The 21,127-nt window shown below is 50.4% G+C and overlaps 1 protein-coding gene across 1 annotated transcript in view; it reads left to right on the top strand.

Moving 5' to 3' along the window:
• LOC142923453 (reticulon-4 receptor-like 2) overlaps nucleotides 1–21,127 on the top strand; it is a 29,380-nt gene that overhangs the window by 1,519 nt on the left and 6,734 nt on the right. Inside the window, exon 2 of the mRNA XM_076064574.1 lies at nucleotides 8,407–8,888. Within this exon, the coding sequence (XP_075920689.1) occupies nucleotides 8,407–8,888 (482 nt within the window). The remainder of the gene's footprint in view (nucleotides 1–8,406; nucleotides 8,889–21,127) is intronic.

Below are 21,127 nucleotides of genomic sequence, written 5' to 3'. Positions count from 1 at the left end.
GGGCGGAGAATACATTTGAACCGGTCCTGGGCCATCCCGTTGGTCGACCCAGCCTTGGATGAATGCCTGCTGGGGTGTGTGCGTGAAGGTCGGCAATGTGGAGACAAAGGCGGCCGGGCGTGGAGCTGGCCAAACACCACCTCGTGCACTCTTCCGGCATTCATATGTGCTCGCTAACAGCATTTACCCCAACAGTCTGTTAAAGACTACGCGGGTGAGCTTTGCCTTCATCGATTACAATGGAGCGAGCCCTTACCGTGGTGCCGCTTCGCGCACTGCGCTACAAACCCAGCGATCCGAGTTCGATTCCCGGCCACGGCAAAATAACAGCAGGGGTGATTATCTGAACCGGCCATGGATCTCCACTGTAGGTCGACTCAGCCTTCAATGAGGACTGTACCAGGTGCGGTGTGTGAACACAATCGGATCTGCAGAGACAAAGGCGGCCGGGCGTGGTGCTGGAAACACCAACCCCAATTCGTCCTTCGTGTCGGCCTTCATAAGTGCTCGCTACGAGCACTTGCCCCAACAGTCCGTGTCGACTACACGTGATATCTTGGTCTTTGTAATAATATACTGCTGGATAAATGGCCTCCTCAAGCCCTGGTCAGTTGACCATACTTCACAGCGCTGGTCCGTGCGGGTTGTTGATGACAAGGGGTTATTGGTCACTCGCCACTGATGCCGTGGTCGGGAATCGAACTCTGACGAGCGGCCTCATAGCGCCATGGGCCAACCAGTCCGGTCGCGTTTCCATCGAAGTACAAAAAAGAATATAAAAAACGATGACACCCATGGCAATGATTTACCCAGGGACGTCTCGTTGAGTCTCAGGACTCTGCGTCACGATGTTCCTGCCGCGCCGAGCATGTTTGGCCAATTCTATGAATGAGCGATTGGCTGAACAGAGTTACTGCACGTCACCTGTATGGGAGCTGAACAGAGTTACTGCACGTCACGTGTATGGGAGCTGAACAGAGTTACTGCACGTCACGTGTGGGGGAACTGAACATAGTTACTGCACGTTACGTGTGGGGAGCTGAACAGAGTTACTGCACGTTACGTGTAGGGGAACTGAACAGAGTTACTGCACGTTACGTGTGGGGGAGCTGAACATAGTTACTGCACGTTACGTGTAGGGGAACTGAACAGAGTTACTGCACGTTACGTGTGGGGGAACTGAACATAGTTACTGCACGTTACGTGTGGGGAGCTGAACATAGTTACTGCACGTTACGTGTAGGGGAACTGAACAGAGTTACTGCACGTTACGTGTGGGGGAACTGAACATAGTTACTGCACGTTACGTGTGGGGGGGGGGGGGCTGAACAGAGTTACTGCACGTCACGTGTAGGGGAACTGAACAGAGTTACTGCACGACACGTGTGGGGGGAGGGGGGGCTGAACATAGTTACTGCACGTCACGTGTGGGGGAGCTGAACAGAATTGCTGCACATTACGTGTGGGGGGGGGCTGAACATATTTGCTGCACGTCACGTGTGGGGGGGGGGCTGAACATAGTTGCTGCACGTCACGTGTATGGGAGCTGAACAGAGTTGCTGCACGTCACGTGTGGGAAGCGACGCTCCCCGGTTAGCGCACGGCGCTACAGACTCCCCCCTCCCACCCCCGTTCCTGCAGCCAGCGATTTTCTTCCCACGGACGGCAAAAGCATCAACGTCGAGTGCTTTCAGAAGCGGTCGTGGGCTTCCCTTAGGTCGACTCAGCCTTTAAATGAGCAGCTGGCGCGGCGTGTAAATCATCAGAGCACCCCCCCCCTACCCCCAGCACAGCCTCGTCTCGCCCCGCTACGTGCGCCGTGCCCACCTTAATAGGCGATCGCTAACAGCACTTTCCCCAGCGGTCGGTGAAAGGCTATACAATGCAGGTCATTCCGGTGCTTACTCAATAGTCCCGAGACTCTCTCCTCTTTCAGGGCGGGAGGGAGGGACGGGTGTCCTGCAACAACGTTTTGGCCAATTCCATTAACGCGCTTCGGGATTCGCGTTGCTGGGGAATCTGTGGACCGAGGGGAGTGTTAACCAGCACACTGCCATCTCCTGGTCACGTTCAGCCCGGCAGCCACCACTACCTACAGCACCTGGCAAGCGCCTGCGGTGGTCACCCGCTATCCAAAGCCTCTGATTTGTTTGTCCATTCGCAAACGTCCACGCCTTTTGTCAGAACCACGCGGCAGCCCGTCGAGACCACGAATCTCTCTTTGAAAGAGGGAGCCGGCGTGTTGCGATGCAACAACAGCGTGGGCTAATGCGCGGCCCTTCATCAACCCACTGCTGGATGAAGGCCTCTCCACGCCTCTCGGTCATGGAGAGGTTGTTGTTGTTGTTGTAGTCGTTTGACCATGCTTCACCGCGCTGGTCAGTGTGCGCCAAGTTCATTTTTCGGATATCGTCTGAAAATTTCGGACGTCATCCGAATAAAATGTCCCCGGCCAAATGGTGTTTCGCGGCCACTGATGTTCGCCGTGGCCTGGTTGGAATACGGAACTCGAGTCGCCGGGGATATATATATGTGTATCATAGCCTCAACTCGCTAACCAACTGCACCACTCACCATTCCACCCTTGCACGAGCGCAATGCGGGCGGGGTAGAAATAATGAAACGGAACAATGGAAATTGCACGCAGCGCTGAAATTTGTGTGTTTTTTTTTAAAAACATTTTTAAAGTGCGGTGTCGTGAACGCGCCAGACAAGCCACGGCCACAAGCGACGGGCGGCGTGGGAGGCTTCTGCCACGTCTGACGCCAGGCGAGGTGTTCTTGTTCAAGTCGCTTCGTGGGTGACGCTGCACGTAGCGAGCAAAACAAAACAAAAAAAGACGAGAGAACGAGCGATATTGACGGACGGGAGGGAATTGTTATTGTACACGTATGATACTTAACGTAACGTTCTCACGGGGATTATGCAACGCACTTTTTTGTTTGTTTTAACCGCCCTTGGTATGTTAAAGCAAACGTTGACGGGGCGAGTTCTTGCAACGTGCGTGCACTTGCCCCAACAGTCCGTTGAGGCTAAACGGGGGGGGGGATCTTTTGTCTTTGTGCAACCAGATCTGCATTGGCTATTGACGCTGGGCGCGAGTTTGGTGGGGTGCGTCTTATGATCCGGAGCGTCTTATGATCCGGAGATTACAGTGTACACGTTCAGGGCCTCCCCTAGGTTAACTCAGCCTCAAATGAGTACCTTGTGCGGTGTGGTAAATATCAGCACTGGAGAGACAAAGGCGGCCCGGCGTGGTGTTGTCCACCCAATCCCCCTCGTGTGCCGTGCCGGCCATCGCAAGTGCTGTTCGCTGACAGCACTTGCCCCTGCAGCCTGACAGGAAGGATCTTATCGCTTTGAGACCACACCTGCATGAACCATCGACAACGGGCACGGGTTAACTAGGGTGCGTCTTACTTTCCGGAGGGTCTTATAATCCGGGGAAATCGATGTATGGGGTGTGTGTGTATATATATATACAGAGAGAGAGAGCTATACCGAGTCAAAGGCGTATTGCAAGACACGAACCGTGACATTTGTGGAATGGATTTCTGTCTGGCTCAAGGCGTTGTGCCTCTAGACGATACCCCCGCGTGCCTCGAACATCGCGGTACCTGTGAACAGGTTGGGGGGGGGGGTGCCTCGTGGGCTCTCCATCAGCGGGAGGCGAATTACTCGGTTCACCGATGAAGCGGTGGGATCGTAGATTTGTATTTATTGAGAAGTTAAGTGGTGGGACTGGAGGCCTGGGGCAGTTTGGAACTTGGGTGGAGAGCGGGTGCGGGGGTTGGTCAACCCTGCCCTGTGAATGAAACTTGAAATTGACGTGAGTTTGTTTTAATTCGGAGATTGCGGTTTGTTTGACCAATACTTCACCGCTCTGGTTAGGGCGGGCTTTTAAAGGAGGACGTACCCAGGGAGGTATCTAAAGCAGAGACTCCGAGTGGGTGAATGTGTTTGCCAAATAACTATTTTCTAGGCCATCTAAGACATTATTGGAATCCACACCATCCGATCGTCTATCTCTGGATCAGACATCGTTACCATCATCATCGTAATCATCAGCAGCCTTGATAAATCCACTGCTGGATTAAAAAAAAAACCTCCTTCCAAGTTGTTTCCGTCTCTCGCGATCCAGCGAGTTGTTTGAAGCACGCACGTCGTTTCACTTCGTTCAAGCCACTCCGCGCATTTACCTGGGCAGAACCAGTGCACACACTCACGTGCCTTGGCTGGGGATAAATAACCACAGTATACATTCCAAGCAGCCGAGATCAAATAATTAATCTCTCTGTTGTTGCTGCAAAACCTGCCTGGCCTGGATATAGCATGGCGCAATGAGAATTGCCGCTGTGCAGTTGAATTTCAAATGGGCATTTCCTATTGCTCAGTGGCAATCGGAAGGGTGCGAGTTCACATCTTAATTCAGGGTGGGTGGGGGTGGAGTTGACTCAGCCGATGGTTGCTCCGGGGGTCGACACAACGAGTATCACCTTGTGCCAAAGTAAACAACGGTTTCCCTATGGCGAGACTCGCCCCCTCCCACTTGCGCCCGCCATAGGAATGTGGAATTTCAACGACTGGTCTATATGAAGCATCGCACCAATGGTCATTTGAATTTTCACTTAACGGCGTTTCGTCAATGAGGGCCATTGCCCGAAACGTCGCTTATTATATAGAAGTTTCCTTTTGAGGCCATGACGCAGTGATATCCACGAACGTGTTGGAGTGTTTGTGTGGTTGTTGTTGTTGTCTATGAATGTTGGTTGTGCTTGTGCACCAGCGCAGCAGTGGCACCACTGTCAATTCGTAATGTTGGCGAGATGCCAACGACCTCTCCTGGTCTACAGGAGGTTGTGGGTTCGATCCCCGACCCTGACGCATGCTGTATATTCGAAGTTTGCATGTGTCTCTCTATGCCCACGGCCGCGTGGATTTTTCTCCGGGTCCGCGGGTTTTTCCCTCAACGCTTAGAATCAACATCACGCGTTCAGAGTATTTGGCTGCTCCACATTCCCACGTGATGACAGTCCCGCTTCGTTGGGCTATCATTTGTGATATCCAGGTAGCTTCTGAAAGAGAGCGGTATAGTTCAGTGGGGCCTTACCTGGTAAAACAAAAAAAAAAGTTTACGTGTTTTATCAACTAAAACCCCTCCTTAATAGGTGTTTTTGGGGATAACATTGGTCACGAAAGCCCACGTGTTAAACTAAAGTCACTTCTCTAACACGCACGGAGTGGTGGTGGGGGCTGAGTGACCAGTAGCCTCACCATAAGTTTTGCACATGTATACACACACACAGACACACACATACCCATACCCACACACATACCCACACACACATACACACACATACCCACACACATACCTACACACATACCCATACACACACATACCCATACCCACACACACATACCCACACACACACATACCAACACACACACACATACACACATACCCATACACACACACATACCCACACACACATACCCATACACACAATATACATTTATACCCGTAGCTCCCGTCATCAATACGAACAGATTCAAATTAATGCGGATGGTTGCATCTCACGGGTTGCCAATGTCGGGGCAATGGGGTGGGGTGGAAGGGGGCCCTCTGCGAATGAGCGGCGTCACCCCGGGGCCCCACCAGCACGCTCCGTGTCAGCCAGGCGCCGCGCGGACACCCAAATACAAAGAGGCTCGCACGGCTCGCCTCGATCGCCAGGCGTGGCGCGCCTCGATCACCACGCGCCTCGCCTCGATCGCCACGCGCGCCTCGCCTCGATCGCCACGCGCGCCAACGAATTCCGCTCTCGTCCAATGCCCGGCGAAGTTTTGCTCCGAAAGATGAAAGGCAACGGTCACTCCCGGCGTAGTCTCGACAGAATGTTTGGGGTGAGTGCTGTTCGCGAGCACCTACGAAGGCCGGCACGGTGCACGACTCGGCTGGGTAGGGAGGGGGGGAGGTTCAACAACCACGCCCGGCCGCCTTTGTCTCCGCAGTGGCGATGTTTACTACACACCGCAACGGGTACTCATTTAAGGCTGAGTCGACCTAGGGGATGCCCAGGACCGGTTCAGATTATCGTCACTGGTGTTGGCCGTGAGCGGGTTCGTAGCTCAGCGCGCTAACCGCTACATCCCTGCTCTCAACGACCACTGCCACCATCACCACCACCATCACCACCACCACCATTACCACCACCACCACGTGGTATCACCACCACAACCAGCCTCCCCGTCCCCAATGTATGTCGGGCTAAAGTTGACCTCCATTCACCTTCACTCGACCACTCTGGCGGGCCTCTCTGTGCACCCTGAAGAAGAAAGCCCATGAGCCCGAAACGTCGCCTAGTATATATTTATTGTGAGTCCACACAATGCGATTGACGAAACGCGTTGGATTTGTTTTAATTGTTGCTCGTTTTAGTGTTTTCTCAACACAATTGTCTTCTCTTGTTAACGGTGTGAATGATTCGGCGTGCACGATGACGGATGGTCGATGGTCAAGGATCACGTCGGAGTGGCAGCCACGAGAATTGGAACGCGTCCGACTTGAGGACCCCCACCGGGGAGGAGAGATGGAGCCATGAAATCATCCCAGCTTCGTGTGCAGGAGGCTGCGTGGATTGCTGCGTCGCGTGACCCGGATAGGAGCACGGCGACTGCTTGGAGTGGGCCATCATCCAGCAGTGGATTGATCACGGATAATCCTGATGATGATGATGATGATGAATTCAACTGGCAGGCCTTCATCCACTGCTGGATAAAATCTCCCCCCCTCCCCGATCCCCACAAGCCTTCGTTATTCTCTCACGATCCCGCCATGCAAACAGCGGACGACCCGTGACCCAACAGCCGCACCGCAACGCGAAACTTCAACCGATTCCGTCGCTCCATCCCTCTCCCTCTCTCTCTCTCTCGACGGTGGACGCCCTTGGGCACCTCTCGGAGTCGCAACCCGCCTGCCTTCGCCGCGAAGCCCTTCGGGGCTATGTTAGCCACAGAGAGCCGCGCTTGACCCAGGTTTAACTGAACGCGGCGAACTGCGCGATGCTGGACGCTCCCGTGCGGCGCGCTTTGGGACGAGCGCGCAGACGCGCACGGCGGCGCGGGAGCTCCTCCACGCGCCCTCTCTGCGCGCGCGTGCGCGCGCGTTCCTGCAGGCACGGCTGATGCGCAGCCCCGCCGCTCCGCTGATTTGATTATAAATATTAGATGGTGATTTAATGCAGCGATTGGCGGAGAGCCATGCTCGGCTGTGTCCGGCGTAATCAGCGGTGGCCGAAGATGATGAAGCGCTACCGCATTCGCGCTCATCTCACCACAACTCCCGCCGCCCCTCCCGACCCCTTTGTGCCCCCCCTCCATCCACCCACTCATCCCCGCACCCACCCCCGCCTTCTCCCCCCACCGCCCCCCTCCCCAACTTCAACCTCCCCCCCCCCACCCTCCTCTCTCCCTTGACGCTCACCCGGGCACGCACTTGAAATTAGTCACTGCCTTGTTGTGGTTGTTGTTGTTGTTGTTGACGCAAAGCCAATTCGTCCGTGCAATCCGTTCAAGAGGCGACGTTTCGTGCAACGGTTCTGCCATCAGAACAGACGCCTTTTAGTCAACGGGCGGTTGAGCGCTTTTCTTCAGCAGGGACAACAACACATCGCCTGTTATACAATGTGAAGTCTCCTCCCGGGTTAGGGTCATCGACAATTGAGTTATTTGTGTGTGTGTTAATTCCCTGCTGTCGTGTGCGTTGCGCACAACTGGCCCGACGCGGGTTTAGCTTTTGGCAGAGAGCGTGACGTCACACTTGCTTTAATTCACGATTGTCACGGCTGGCTGCGTAAGAAGGTCGACGCACGTGGACATGTGCCCACGTGCGCATTCGCGTTTCGCAAGAACAACTCGCGCTCACGTTGTCGCGCCCATTCAGGAAGGAGACGTCTCGGTGAGCACGCGGCCCTCTCTCTCTCTCTGTCTCTCTTTTGTTTTCTCAGCCGACGTGACCCACACTCACTGCAGCTCGTCTCTCTGTGCTTCATTCACAACACAAAACACACATACAACACAACACAAACAACACACAAATAATACAACTCACACACACACACACTAACCAAACACACACGATCAACACAACCCTCACATAACACAACCCTCACACACACACACAACCCTCAAACACACACACAACACACACACGAACAACACAACACACACAAATAACACAACTCACACACACACCAACCACACACACACACGATCAACACAAACCTCACACAACACAACCCTCTCACACACACAACACAACCCACACACAACCCACACACAACACAACACAACCCACACACACACAACCCACACACACACACAAACAACAACAACCCACACACGCAGGGCTCGGATTCGTCTGCCTGCTGCTGCTCTGGCTGTCTCCCGCGAGCACCAGCGACTGCCCCAAGAACTGCAGCTGCTACATGCTGCCCGTAACCGCGAACTGCCAGTCGCTGGGTTTCGTGAGGATCCCATCGGGGCTGCCCAGGAACAGCCACCGAGTGTTGCTTCAGAACAACCGCATCACGGCGGTCCCTCGCGAGAACGCCCTCAGCCCCGACACCGTGGCGTTGTCGCTATTCTCCAACAACATCACCATCATCCAGCCCGGAGCGTTCGCCGCCTTCTCTCGGCTGGACGAGTTGGACCTCGGAAACAACCGTTACCTGCAGTGGCTGGACGCGGACACGTTCCTCGGACTCGTGAACTTGCACACGCTGCACTTGTACCGATGCGGCCTCCAGGAGCTGCCAGACCGGGTGTTCGCCGGTCTCAGGGGCCTGCAGCATCTGTACCTGCAGCAGAACGAGCTGATGCATCTGCAGGTGATTTGATGACCACGACGGTGGTGATGATGATGATGATGCACGCACACGGCACGCGCATGGCACGGTATGCCACGTGTCAGTAGTGTTGATGGTGTTGTGGCGAGTGGAGAAAATCGTTGCTCTTGCAATGGAAAACAAAAAAATAAGAGACGCATGGAATTGTTTTAATATTCGGTTCTCAAAATCCTCCTGTGCTCGGAGCACTTAAAGTAATCTTTTATTTATTTATAAAAATAGATTTCCCTTTTTTTCTGGCAGCAAAACAGGTGTTAAGATGTTCAAACACCAAACTGAAACCTTTTACAAGGAATCATGTCTGCATTAAACACAATATTTGTGGTCAGAATGCACACAAAAAACACTGATACTATGATGCATTGTCCTTGAAACTGATTGGTCCACACCAGAGACGGCTTTCTTGTGAGCCTCGTCTCAAAACGGTGCTAGACCAGAGGACGTCAAAAGGCGAACAGCACAAAGACAATGCCACTTTCAGAGTAATTGGAGCTCGGGTTGAGCATCTACATCATGGGACCTCCTTTGCCAGTACCAAAATATGAGAATAAGTTTTTCCCCTTTTATCTTGCAACAAAACAGGTGTTAAGTTGTTAACACACCAAACTGAAACGTTTTTCAAGGAATCATGTCTGCATTAACCACAATACTTGTGGTCTCATTACTCTGATAGTGGCATTGTCTTTGTGCTGTACGCCTTTTGGCGTCCTTTGGTCTAACACCGTTTTGAGACGAGGCTCAAAAGAAAGCTGTCTCTGGTGTGGACCAATCAGTTTCAAGGACAATGCATATATTATTAGAGTACGTTTTTTGTTTGCATTCTGACCACAAGCACTGTGGTTAATGCAGACATGATTCCTTGTAAAAGGTTTCAGTTTGGTGTTTTAACATCTTAACACCTTTTGATTTAAAGCTTTCGTGACTGCAGGGATTCATATTCTTGGTTCTTTCGGTAAATTCACGTAGAAGGGAAACAATACAATAATACAAATATAAAACAATAAAATCCTCACGACGTTTCGACTGCAACACAAGCAATCATCATCAGGTGTGAAAACTACAGCAAGAAAATTTCTCTCTCTTTCAAATTTTCTTGCTGTGGTTTTCACAGCTGATGATGATTGCTTGTGTTGCAGTCGAAACGTCGTGAGAATTGTATTGTTTTATATTTGTATTATTTTATTGTTTCCCTTCTACGTGACTTTACCGAAAGAACCAAGAATATCTTAACACCTGTTTTGTTGCCAGTTTAAAAGGGAAAACCTATTCTTATATTTTGGTTCTGGCAGAGGAGGTCCCATGCTGTAGATAATCTGTTTTTGTTCGCTTGTAATGTACTGTTCTGGCGAAATAATTATGACGCCGATGGGGACACACGTAGGAAAGTTGGAGCGATTTTAAATGCACCGTGGTCAGTCTCCTTCCGTGTTCGTTCCTCCCACCTCTTCGGTGCCTCTATCTAATATTATTATTCTACTCGTTACGTCTTCCGAACTCCATCTTCCGCCGTTACAGTTCATCTCAATGATGATTTGTTACACGGAAAACCCCGTGCTGCCAGTCACCCCGGCTAGTTTCTTCGGTGGCAACGGCCCGCAGCAGTCACTGACAAATCGAGTTATTGTCTGGGTGGCGAGGAGCCCAGCCAGCAGCCAGCCAGGAAACTCGAGGCGTAGATTGTTATTGTCGATCTTTTAATGCGCGACGTGAGTACCCGGCTGCGATGTGCAGTTGGGACACGTGAACAAGCAGAGTAATGCCGTACAATTTTATTTTCATTAAACGATCAGATCGCACGTTCTTCGGACGTCACCCCTCCCTCCCTCCAGTCAGCCAGCCAGCCAGCAAAACTGTCGTCTAATATAGTCGGATAGCGTATCCCGCGCATTTGTTCGAGATACACGGTCTGGGTGGAGAGTGGGGTTTTTGTTAGTGGAGGGGGAGCGTGACGTCATCACGGAGATGTGTACGGTGGCGTCACCACCAAAGATCCCCCGTGTAGCCTTAACAGGCTGTTGGGGCAAGTGCTGTTAGCGAGCACCTATGAAGGCCAGAACGGCGCACGAGGGGGTGGGTGGCCAGCACCACGCCCGGCAGCCTCTGTCTCCCCAGCGGCGATGTTTTTACACACCGCACCAGGTACTCATTTGAAGCTGAGTCGACCTAGGGGAGGCGCAGAACCGGTTCAGATATTCGTCACCGATGTTGGCCGTGAGAGGGAATCGAACTCGGGTCGCCGGGTTCGTAGCGCAGCGCGCTAACCGCTACACGACCGCTCCCCACCACCACCACCACGCACGTGCCAGCCAGCCAGGACGCCAGCCAGACAATTTTTGTTCTCTCTCCCACAAAGTATTGCATTTCACCGGGGATTTCGCTGGAGATGGACCGTCGCGTTTGCAACAGCGGCCTGGGCAAGAGGCGGTTTCCAGAAACTTCTCAGTTGCAAGTGGTGGGCGGGGAGGCGGTCCCGAAAAATCTATCTTTAAAAAAAAAATTCGCCCTACATTAAAACCAAAACACTCAACGTATTTTCTCTCACGCTTCATTACAAACAAAACAACGATGACGTCATCCTGCACGATTTAAGACCGGAAGCAGGTGGATGGCTTCACTATTCTGGCAAATCTCCCGAAGATGCTGGATGTAATTTTCAGCGAAACGTCGTACTCAAACTGTAAATGTTGTGGATTCTTCTTCAACACACCGGTGGGCTAAAGTAGTGAACTGTTTGTCTTTTGTCAACGTGACACAATTTTTACTGATTGGCCGTGTCGGGTGGTGGAGGGTTGCGACACATTTATAAATAACGCGATCTCACCCAAAAAATCTTTATTATGAATAATACTGGTCGCGAAAGCCTACGTGTTCAACTTTCTCACGCTTGTTTGCACGGGAAAATCTCATTGAGTCTTAAGCGAGCCCTCCCATTTTTCTTTCCAGTACGGGGGGCGACGATTGCTTCGATTGCTTTGTACATTCTAAGTGAATACTTTTGGGGGTAATTTTCGTTAAATTTTTATTTGTCAACTTTGGACGAACGACGCCGGCACTGCAGCGGCCTCCCTCGGCTAATACACCCGCAGTATTACCCGGCGCGGCCGCTCGATTCGAACCACGAAACCCCTGCCTGGACCACGTTCTCCGCGGTAATTTGAGGCTCGAATAAAGCTCCCGCCCTTAGGCTGCGATGCCTCTCATAGACAGATCCTTTCCATTTGACCATACCCATGCAAATAGCCGAGTTTGAAAAGTTATCGTATTAATTTATTCCCGTGTGACGTCTGTGTGGGAGGGTGGTGAGGATAAGGCGCACAGCCGGTCCATCTGCCGGCCATCTCAGTCCGTCTACCCATGTCACCTGCTGGGTCTCTCCCGTGACCTTCTATCAGCGAGGCCTTCGACACTTCACGTGGCCTCAAAGTGCACCTGGCCTGGCACAGGCGTCCGTGCTGACGGGTCCTGTCACCGCCACTTAGTGGGGAATGGCGGGTAGTGGTATCGGTAAGGATAGTAGGTTAGCGAAGTGCGCTGCTGAACCTGGCGACCCGGGTTCAATTCCGGCTCACGGCCACCATCAGTGGCAAATTTCTGAACCTCTGCTTCCCCGAGGTTCAGATATTTGCGTTGGGTGCGTTGTGCAAACATCAGCTCTGGGGAGACAAAGGCGGCCGGGCGGAGTGGTGACACCTCCTCCCCCCCCCCCTACCACCACCCTCTCACGGGTGCTCGTTAATAACACCGGTGACGATTATCTGAACCAGTCCTGGGGTCTCCCCTAGGTCGACTCAGCCTCAAATGAGTACCTGGTGCGATGTGTAAACATCATGGTGTGCCGTGCCGGCCTTCGTAGGTGCTCGGTAACAGCACTTGCCCCAACAGTCTGTTCAGGCTAAGGTGTGTGAGGTCACGGATTGGCACGTCAGGTTTGTGCCACTGGAGTGGCCAGGATATGGCAGTACAACAAATGGGTTTGCCCGTCAGGCCGTGGGCGTGATGAGCTCAAGGGCGTTTACCCCCCCCCCGCGCGCGCGCCCCTCCAAGCGCGTGGGCTTTTCTCCGGATTCTCCCCGGCCTGCTGTCAGACAAAAATCCAAAACAATCATTGAGGTCATTGGCCGAACATCGCAATGCAGCAAGACCATCTTGAAAAGGGAGCGCCTTAAGACCGAGTGAGGCTTTTCAGGGCGAATTAATTGACGTAATTATGAATATGAAAAGGTTAGATAATGTATGAGATGCTTTTGGTGGGGTAGGCCTCTCCTGCTACGCTACGGGCCTCGTCTGGAACCATCGTGAAGGGGAACACGTTATATAGTACACAAGCGGGAAGTACCCGGCGTTGCCCGGGCAAAAAAGACACACACACCCATCGACCCACACACACACATCGACTCACACACACATACAAACTCACACACACATCGACCTACACGCACACACATATGGACTTACACACACACATATTGACTAACACACACACATGGACTTACACACACACATAGACTTACACACACACATCGACTTACACACACACACATAGACCCACACACACACATCCACTTACACACACACAGCGACTCACACACACACATTAACCTCCACACACATAGACCCACACACACACATCGACCTACACGCACACACATATGGACTTACACACACACATATTGACTAACACACACACATGGACTTACACACACACATAGACCCACGCACACACATCGACTTGCACACACACAGCGACTCACACACACATCAACCTCCACACACATTGACCCACACACAAACACACATCGACTTACAAACACACAGCGACTCACACACACACATGGACTTACACACAACAACAGCCGCCATTTGCCACTAAGTGGCGTTGACGTCATCACGATGCTTGTGCCAGGCTATGTGCACCTTGAGGCCACGTTAAGTGTCGAACGCCCACTGGCAGGAGGTCACGGGGTAGACCCAGGTGCCACGGGTCGACTGACTGAGACGACTGGCTGATGCACCACCTGTGCCCCCTACTGTGCCAACTTGCTGTGTTTTATCCGCCTGGCGCTCCGCTCATTGTTGTGAGCGTCGCTCTTCTAACCTCCATTATTGTTGGAGGGCGACTGCCTCCAACTGCCCAGGAGCGTCCTTCACGAGCCTCCTCCACAGAGGCCGATCTTGACACCGCTCGTACCAGTCATTGGCAAGTCCACTCAGCTCCACGTCCTCCTGTACCACATCACTCCATCTCTTCTCTAGCCCGTGCCGCACCCGTCTAGCCCCCTCTATCCGGCCGATCAAAAGCTGTTTCAGCATGCGGTGGCTGGGCATGCGGGCAACATGGCCCAGCCAACGCAGCCTTGCCTGCCAGAGGAGCTCACCAATGGGACTTTGTCCAGATCGTTCAAGGATTTGTGAGCTCCTCACACAATCCAGCCAAGTTAAACCCAGGATGGATCGTAGGCAGGCTAGCCTAAATGATTCTAACTGGCAAAGATGTTCCAATAGGGGGGTCCACGTTTCACAAGCGTAGAGAAGGGAGGGAATGACTGTGGCCGAGAAGCCCTGACGCTTTGTGCGGAGCGACAGACCAGGTAGCTTCCACACAGGGTTACGCAACCGATACATCGAATTACACACGCAATTATTTTTGTTTATTTTCACTTACATACACACACACATCGACTCACACACATATATGGACCTACACACACACGAAAAAATGGACTTACACACTCACATGGAGCCACGCACACACATCGACTGACACACACACACATCGACTCACGCATACACACATCGACTTATACACACACATCGACTTATACACACACACATGGACATACACACAAACATCGACTCTCACACACATCGACTCTCACACACATCGACTCTCACACACACACATCGACTCACACACATCGACTCACACCCACACATCGACTTACACATATGGACTTAGACACACACATTATTATTGTAAAAAGTTACTAACTTATTTGTAAAATATTAGTTGTCCACAAACACGCACCACGCACACACATTGACTAACACACACATCGACTGACACACACACATCGAATCACGCACACACACAGCGACTTGCACACACACACATCGACTTATATACACACACACGGACGTACACACACACATCGATGCACACACAATCACATCGACTTACACACACACACATCTACTTACACACACAAATATCGACTGACGCACACACACACATCGACTTATACACACATACATACTCACACACACATCGACCTACACACACACATCGACTTACACACATATCGACTAAGACACACACACATGGACCGACGCACACACATCGACTTACACACACACATCGACTCACACACACACATACATAGACTCACACACACATGGACCTACACACACATATGGAGTTACACACACAGACATATCGACTAACACACACATATATATCGACTAACACACACCCATCAACTCACACACACACATATCGACTCACACACACATATCGACGCACACACACGCATTGACTTATGCACACACACACATAGACGCACACAGACACATTGACTTATCGACTCACACACACATCGACTAACACACTCACATATCGACACACACACACACACATAGACTCACACACATGGAATTACATACACACAAACATATGGACTTGCACACACACACATATCGACTAATCACATATGGACTTACACACACACATATCGACTAATCACATATGGACTTACACACGCACATATCGACATACAGACCCACAGCGACTCACACACACACACATCGATTTACACACACACACATGGACTTAAACACACATACATAGAGTCCCACACACATGGACCTACACACACATATGGACTTACACAAACCCAGATATGGACTAACACACACACACATGGATTCACACACACATATCGATGTACACACACATCGACTGACACACATCGACCCACACACAAACGCATCGACTTACACACACATGTCGACTTACAAACGCACATTGACTCACGCAGACACACATTTCGACGTACACACACACACATACATCGACTAACACACATGGACCCACACACACACACATCGACTAGCACACAAACACATCGATTTAAACACAAATACATAGACTCACACGCACATGGAACTACGCACACACATATGGACTTACACACACATCGACTAACACACACATGGACTTACACACACACATCGACTGATACACACACATCGACTTAAACACACATCGCACACACACATGGACGTACACAAACAAACACAGCGACTGATACACACACATCGACTCGCAAACACGTTGACGCACACACACACACGGACTCACACAGACACAACGCACACGCATATATGGACTCACACGCACACAAGGACGTACTCACGCACACTCTAACTTTTATGTAGACTAAATAATTTTGTAAATAAGTTTTCTATGTACGTGACTTTAGCGAAAGAATCAAGGGAGAGGGGAAATGCACTCGTGTTATAATAAGTAAGTAATTAGGAGCGACTGCGAGGGTGTTCCGCTATTTCGGTGCCAACATTTGCCGCGAGCAAGAGCGGCAAATTCATGAAAGTCAACGAATACAAAAGGAACCGAACCTACCTGTAACTATGAGCAGATGTGCAATAATCAAGCGTCATTGACTTAACGTCACTGCTCAACCCCCCCCTACTGAGGGGGGCACGTGTAAATATGATAGAATGAAGATGTCATTGTTGCGTGGCTACTTGTGCCTCAAGAGTACAGAGAAAAAGGCTATTCTTCAAAAACATTGGTTCATCCCTGTCATTAAATGTAACCCATAAGAGGCAATTTGTAATGGGTAAACAGTCATCATGGTCATAAATGTTTGAAAGGAGCTGTAAATCTGCGTAGCGCAGTGTCCACACGAAAGAGAATTGCCCCCATCTCCCCCATCGAACGCGTGTGACCTGGTAGGGCCCCCCTTCCACCGAACACGTGTGACCTGGTAGGCCCCCCCCCCTCCACCGAACACGTGTGAGTTGGTAGGGCCCTCCCCCCCTCACCGAACGCGTGCGAGTTGGTAGGGTCGAGCGCGCGCTAGCTAATAAATAAATAAACGAAAGAGCACTAAATCGCTAATTAAACTACTTTAAAGATGACGGACCTGAAATCGGAATAACGCTGCCTCAGCACGGGGCTTATTGCGTGCTACCTGGTTGTTATTTTTTTGTTTAAAACGTATACCCCACGGTTTGCGAGCCAAATCCTTAGCAAGTTTCGGCCACACACACCGATACACAGACACACAATGACATTTTATAGGTGTGAGATCATAGAATATCATAATCATTATTTATACTGGAGGAATCCAATGAGCTATAAAGCGCTTTGTCACAGACGTCCAGAAAATGACAAATATCATAGCGACAGTCATCATCATCGTACGTCTGAAACATTTTAACAATGTTTTTACTAGTAATTCTTATCCGCTATCCAAGGTGTTATGTGGAGTCTCCAATTCGCATGAGCCACTATGTCCCTCTAGACTATTAACGTGCTAGAGAGAAGGGCCATTTTCCAAAACGTCACCTATAACATGTTTATATGATTTACATAAAGTTATCTCCACGGTGGCGAGAAGTTAACTACATCGCCTGGTATGCAGGAGGTCGTGGATTCGATCCTGATCCTGACGCCTGCTGTGTATTTGGAGTGTGCGTGTCTCTCTCTCTCCGTGGTCGCGTGGATTTTTCTCGGGGTCCTACGGTTGTTATCTCCACATTTAAATTCAATAACACGCATTTATTTGGCTGCTATCTCTACATTTCCACATTGTAAGCCACTTACTTGAGCGATCATTTGTGATAGCCAGGTCGTTTATTCCAAAGAGCTACATAGCTCAGTGAGCCTTACCTGGTAAGATAAAAAAAATAGTTTAATAGTTTCGTTTTATTTTGATAACCTTTGAAGTTCACACCAAACCATTCGGTAATAACATCACCGTATGTGGCAGATGCTATATTGGACAGACGGGACGTAACATCAGCATAAGACTAAAAGAACACCAAAGAAATATTAAATTATCTCAAACACAAATGTCGGCAGTGGCAGAACATGCTTGCCAACAAGGACACTCAATTGATTTTGGTAACGTTGAAGTGTTGTGTAAAACTAATTATTATTGGCCAAGACTAATTAGAGAATCCATTGAAATTGAGAGAAATAGAAATAATTTTAATAGCTCTGACAGCTACAGGCTTAGTGCGGCTTGGTAGCGTATTATTAAATAATACATATTACAATTCCTTATCGGTGAAACACATACTACTTAACGAATTACTAACGTAGCGTATAATCACAATAACACACATTACAACTAATTACTAATCTACAACTCAATACTAATCATAACCATTGACAGATTACCAATCGATTATATAATTACAATACCCCCCCTCCGCCTGAAATCACGGCACTTGAATGAGTTAAATGATGACGTCACCCTGCTGCTCTATTTAAGACCGGGAGCAAGTGAGGGCTTTACCATCCTGGCGAATTGCCCGATGATGCTGGATGCAATTACCAGCGAAACGTCACAGTACTCAAACTGTAAATGTTGTGGATTCACTCTTCAGCACATCGGTGGGCTAAAGCAGTGAACTATTTGTCTTTTGTCAACGTGACACTTTTTTTACTGTTTGGCCGTGTCGGGTGGTGGAGGGTTACGACACATTATAAATAACGCTGAGATTTTGTTTCCCAATCACCCCCCCCCCCCCCGCTAACCGTCTGCCCTCTGTGCGCGCATTCGTCACCGGTGCGAGTGTCCACCCAGCGCGCTGACACTCGAGGGTTGGTGGATCGCGCGAGAGATTGCAAACGGGCGCCCCGAGACGCTCCCGTCGAGGATGCGGGGTTGGGATGAGGGGGGGGGGGTGGTGGCCCGCAGAAGGGGGGCAGCACAGCAAGTAGGGCCATTGTAAGGGTGTACATTCGACACGCGGCGCTCAGGAATCTTTACAGCAACGCTTGGTGGGAAAATGCGGGGGTTGGGTAGGAGGGGGGGGGGGCGAGTAAAGGTGGGGGGGGGGAGGTATTAAATAAATGTTTAATCTGCCACGCCGAGAGATCTAGAAAACCGGATACTTCAGGATGACAAGCCCCGTGCGCTCCCCGTTAACACCACGGTAGCCTACCGTAGTAGCGTGCGAATACGCGTGGCACATTCAGCAACTAACACATTGAACCACTACCGGATTATAAGACGCACTTGCCCCCCCGCCCCCCCCCCCACCGCCAACCGCACTACATCGAAGAGTTCGAGGGATGCATCTTACATTTTATTGGACGCCGAGCACGAGTTCGGGGGTGCGTCTTACTTTCCGGAGGGTCCTATACAATTCGGAGAATACGGTAGAAGCCAGTGCACGGAGTTGCCCTTAATGAGTTATTTTTAGAAACATCTGAATTTGCGTGGCTTGGCATTCAGCAGCACCTTGCGCTGTTATTGTCCTCAAGGGCCCTGGCTTCACACATAGCCGCGGCATCTTCAGAGCCCCCCTCCCTCCCGATGCAATGAAGGGGATGCGTGGTTGAAACCGTCCTGATCTCATAATAGAGTTTTTCCCCTTTTTTTCTGGCAACAAAACTGAAATCTTCTTACAAGGAATCATGTGTGCATTAACCACAATACTTGTGGTCAAAATGCAAAAAAAACACTCTGATAATATATGCATTGTCTTTGAAACTGATTGGTCCACACCAGAGACGGCTTTCTTTTGAGCCTCGTCTCAAACGGTGCTAGACCAGAGGACGCCAAAAGGCGTACAGCTCAAAGACAATGCACTGATGTCACCAACCGACGCGGCACATCCAAACGTGACCCAGCGGATTGACACAGCACGGGGTAAAGGCGCAGCCCTGCAATTTCTCACTCACGTCACCGCTGGTGGAAGGGCCTCCTCCATTAGAGGGAGCGCTAAAGAGCGTGCCTCTCTCTCTCTAACGAGTTGAATTTGGCCTACTCTTCCACGCTTCGGGCCATACATCCCGGATGGCTCTTTCACGCGAGAGATGGAGCTTTGTAGAGTTCCTCTCCCGAGTCGTATTTGGTCTACTTTTCCGCATTGCCATCCAGACGTCTTGGGAGAGTTGGCAGTACAAATTCGGGTTTCTAGAATCGTGGCACAATACGCTAACCACCGCGCCACCAATGCACCCTAAATGTATGTGTGTACGTAGTATACACTCTCAACAGGTGAAGGATATAGGTGGAATACTTTTAGATTATAAATAACGACTCTCTGTTCTCAAGAACGGCTGCTGACCGAAACGTCAGCCAATATGATTCTAGTTTCAGGCTGCGTTCATGATTAATGCCGCATGGACATTGCCAAGGGTAGCCCAAGGGTCAGAGACACTGAGCCGATAACCTCTGAGGGCCTGGGTTCGAATCTGAGTGTTCAGCCACCCGTGATTATACCGGGTTCTCACGTGTGTGGCGAGTTAATAATGGTCTGAGATTCACAACCCAATTAGTAATTGCTGCACACACAACCACGTAAATAATAATATCGATGACTCTTCATATTATTAACTTTAGCCCGTCACTAGATTTGGCAACATTTCAGCGGCGAGAATGAAAAGGATCGATTTTATTTCTGTGTTATAAACGTTTCTCAGTAGGTGGGCATCTGGTAACGTCCAACCCCACCCCCCTCTCTCCCCTCCCCCCGATGTGCCGATTGCAAGGATCTTCAGAAGTAGCTCTCTAATATCCCCTTCTGTGCGCCGTTCTCGAGCACGTGGGGTGTTCCTTACCGCGCTCTGCGAAGATGTGTCTTGTTGGGCTCCACGTCTCACGTCCCCGTGATCAGAATCAGTGTTTATACTGAGGAATCCGATGAGCTGTAAAGTTATTTTTCACAGATGTCCAGTAGGTCGGGTCAGAAAGTTACAACAACCAACAATACAAAAACACAGTGTGATTGCAAAGTACAGGGCGCTTCAAATAAATGTTAACACTTATTATGGGACTATCGTTTTTTATGGAAAAAGGACGTATTATATGCACTGTAACATGATATAAAAAAAAAAATTTGAATAGTTAATTGCTTCAAAAAGTCAAAGAGTCTCCACTTGTTCGCCATCGTTGTCCACGCACGCCTGGAATCTTCTCCAGGTGGTCTTCAGAGGCCGGAAGTTACATTTCTCGTGGTACTGT

The sequence above is a fragment of the Petromyzon marinus genome, unplaced genomic scaffold, assembly GCF_048934315.1.
Source record: "Petromyzon marinus isolate PM22_M1 ecotype Great Lakes invasive population unplaced genomic scaffold, UKy_Petmar_22M1.pri1.0 PM_Scaffold_528, whole genome shotgun sequence".
In the NCBI taxonomy this organism is placed as follows: domain Eukaryota; kingdom Metazoa; phylum Chordata; class Hyperoartia; order Petromyzontiformes; family Petromyzontidae; genus Petromyzon; species Petromyzon marinus.
The sequence above is the reverse complement of the archived record's forward strand: the minus strand, read 5'-3'. Positions and strand labels throughout refer to the sequence as shown.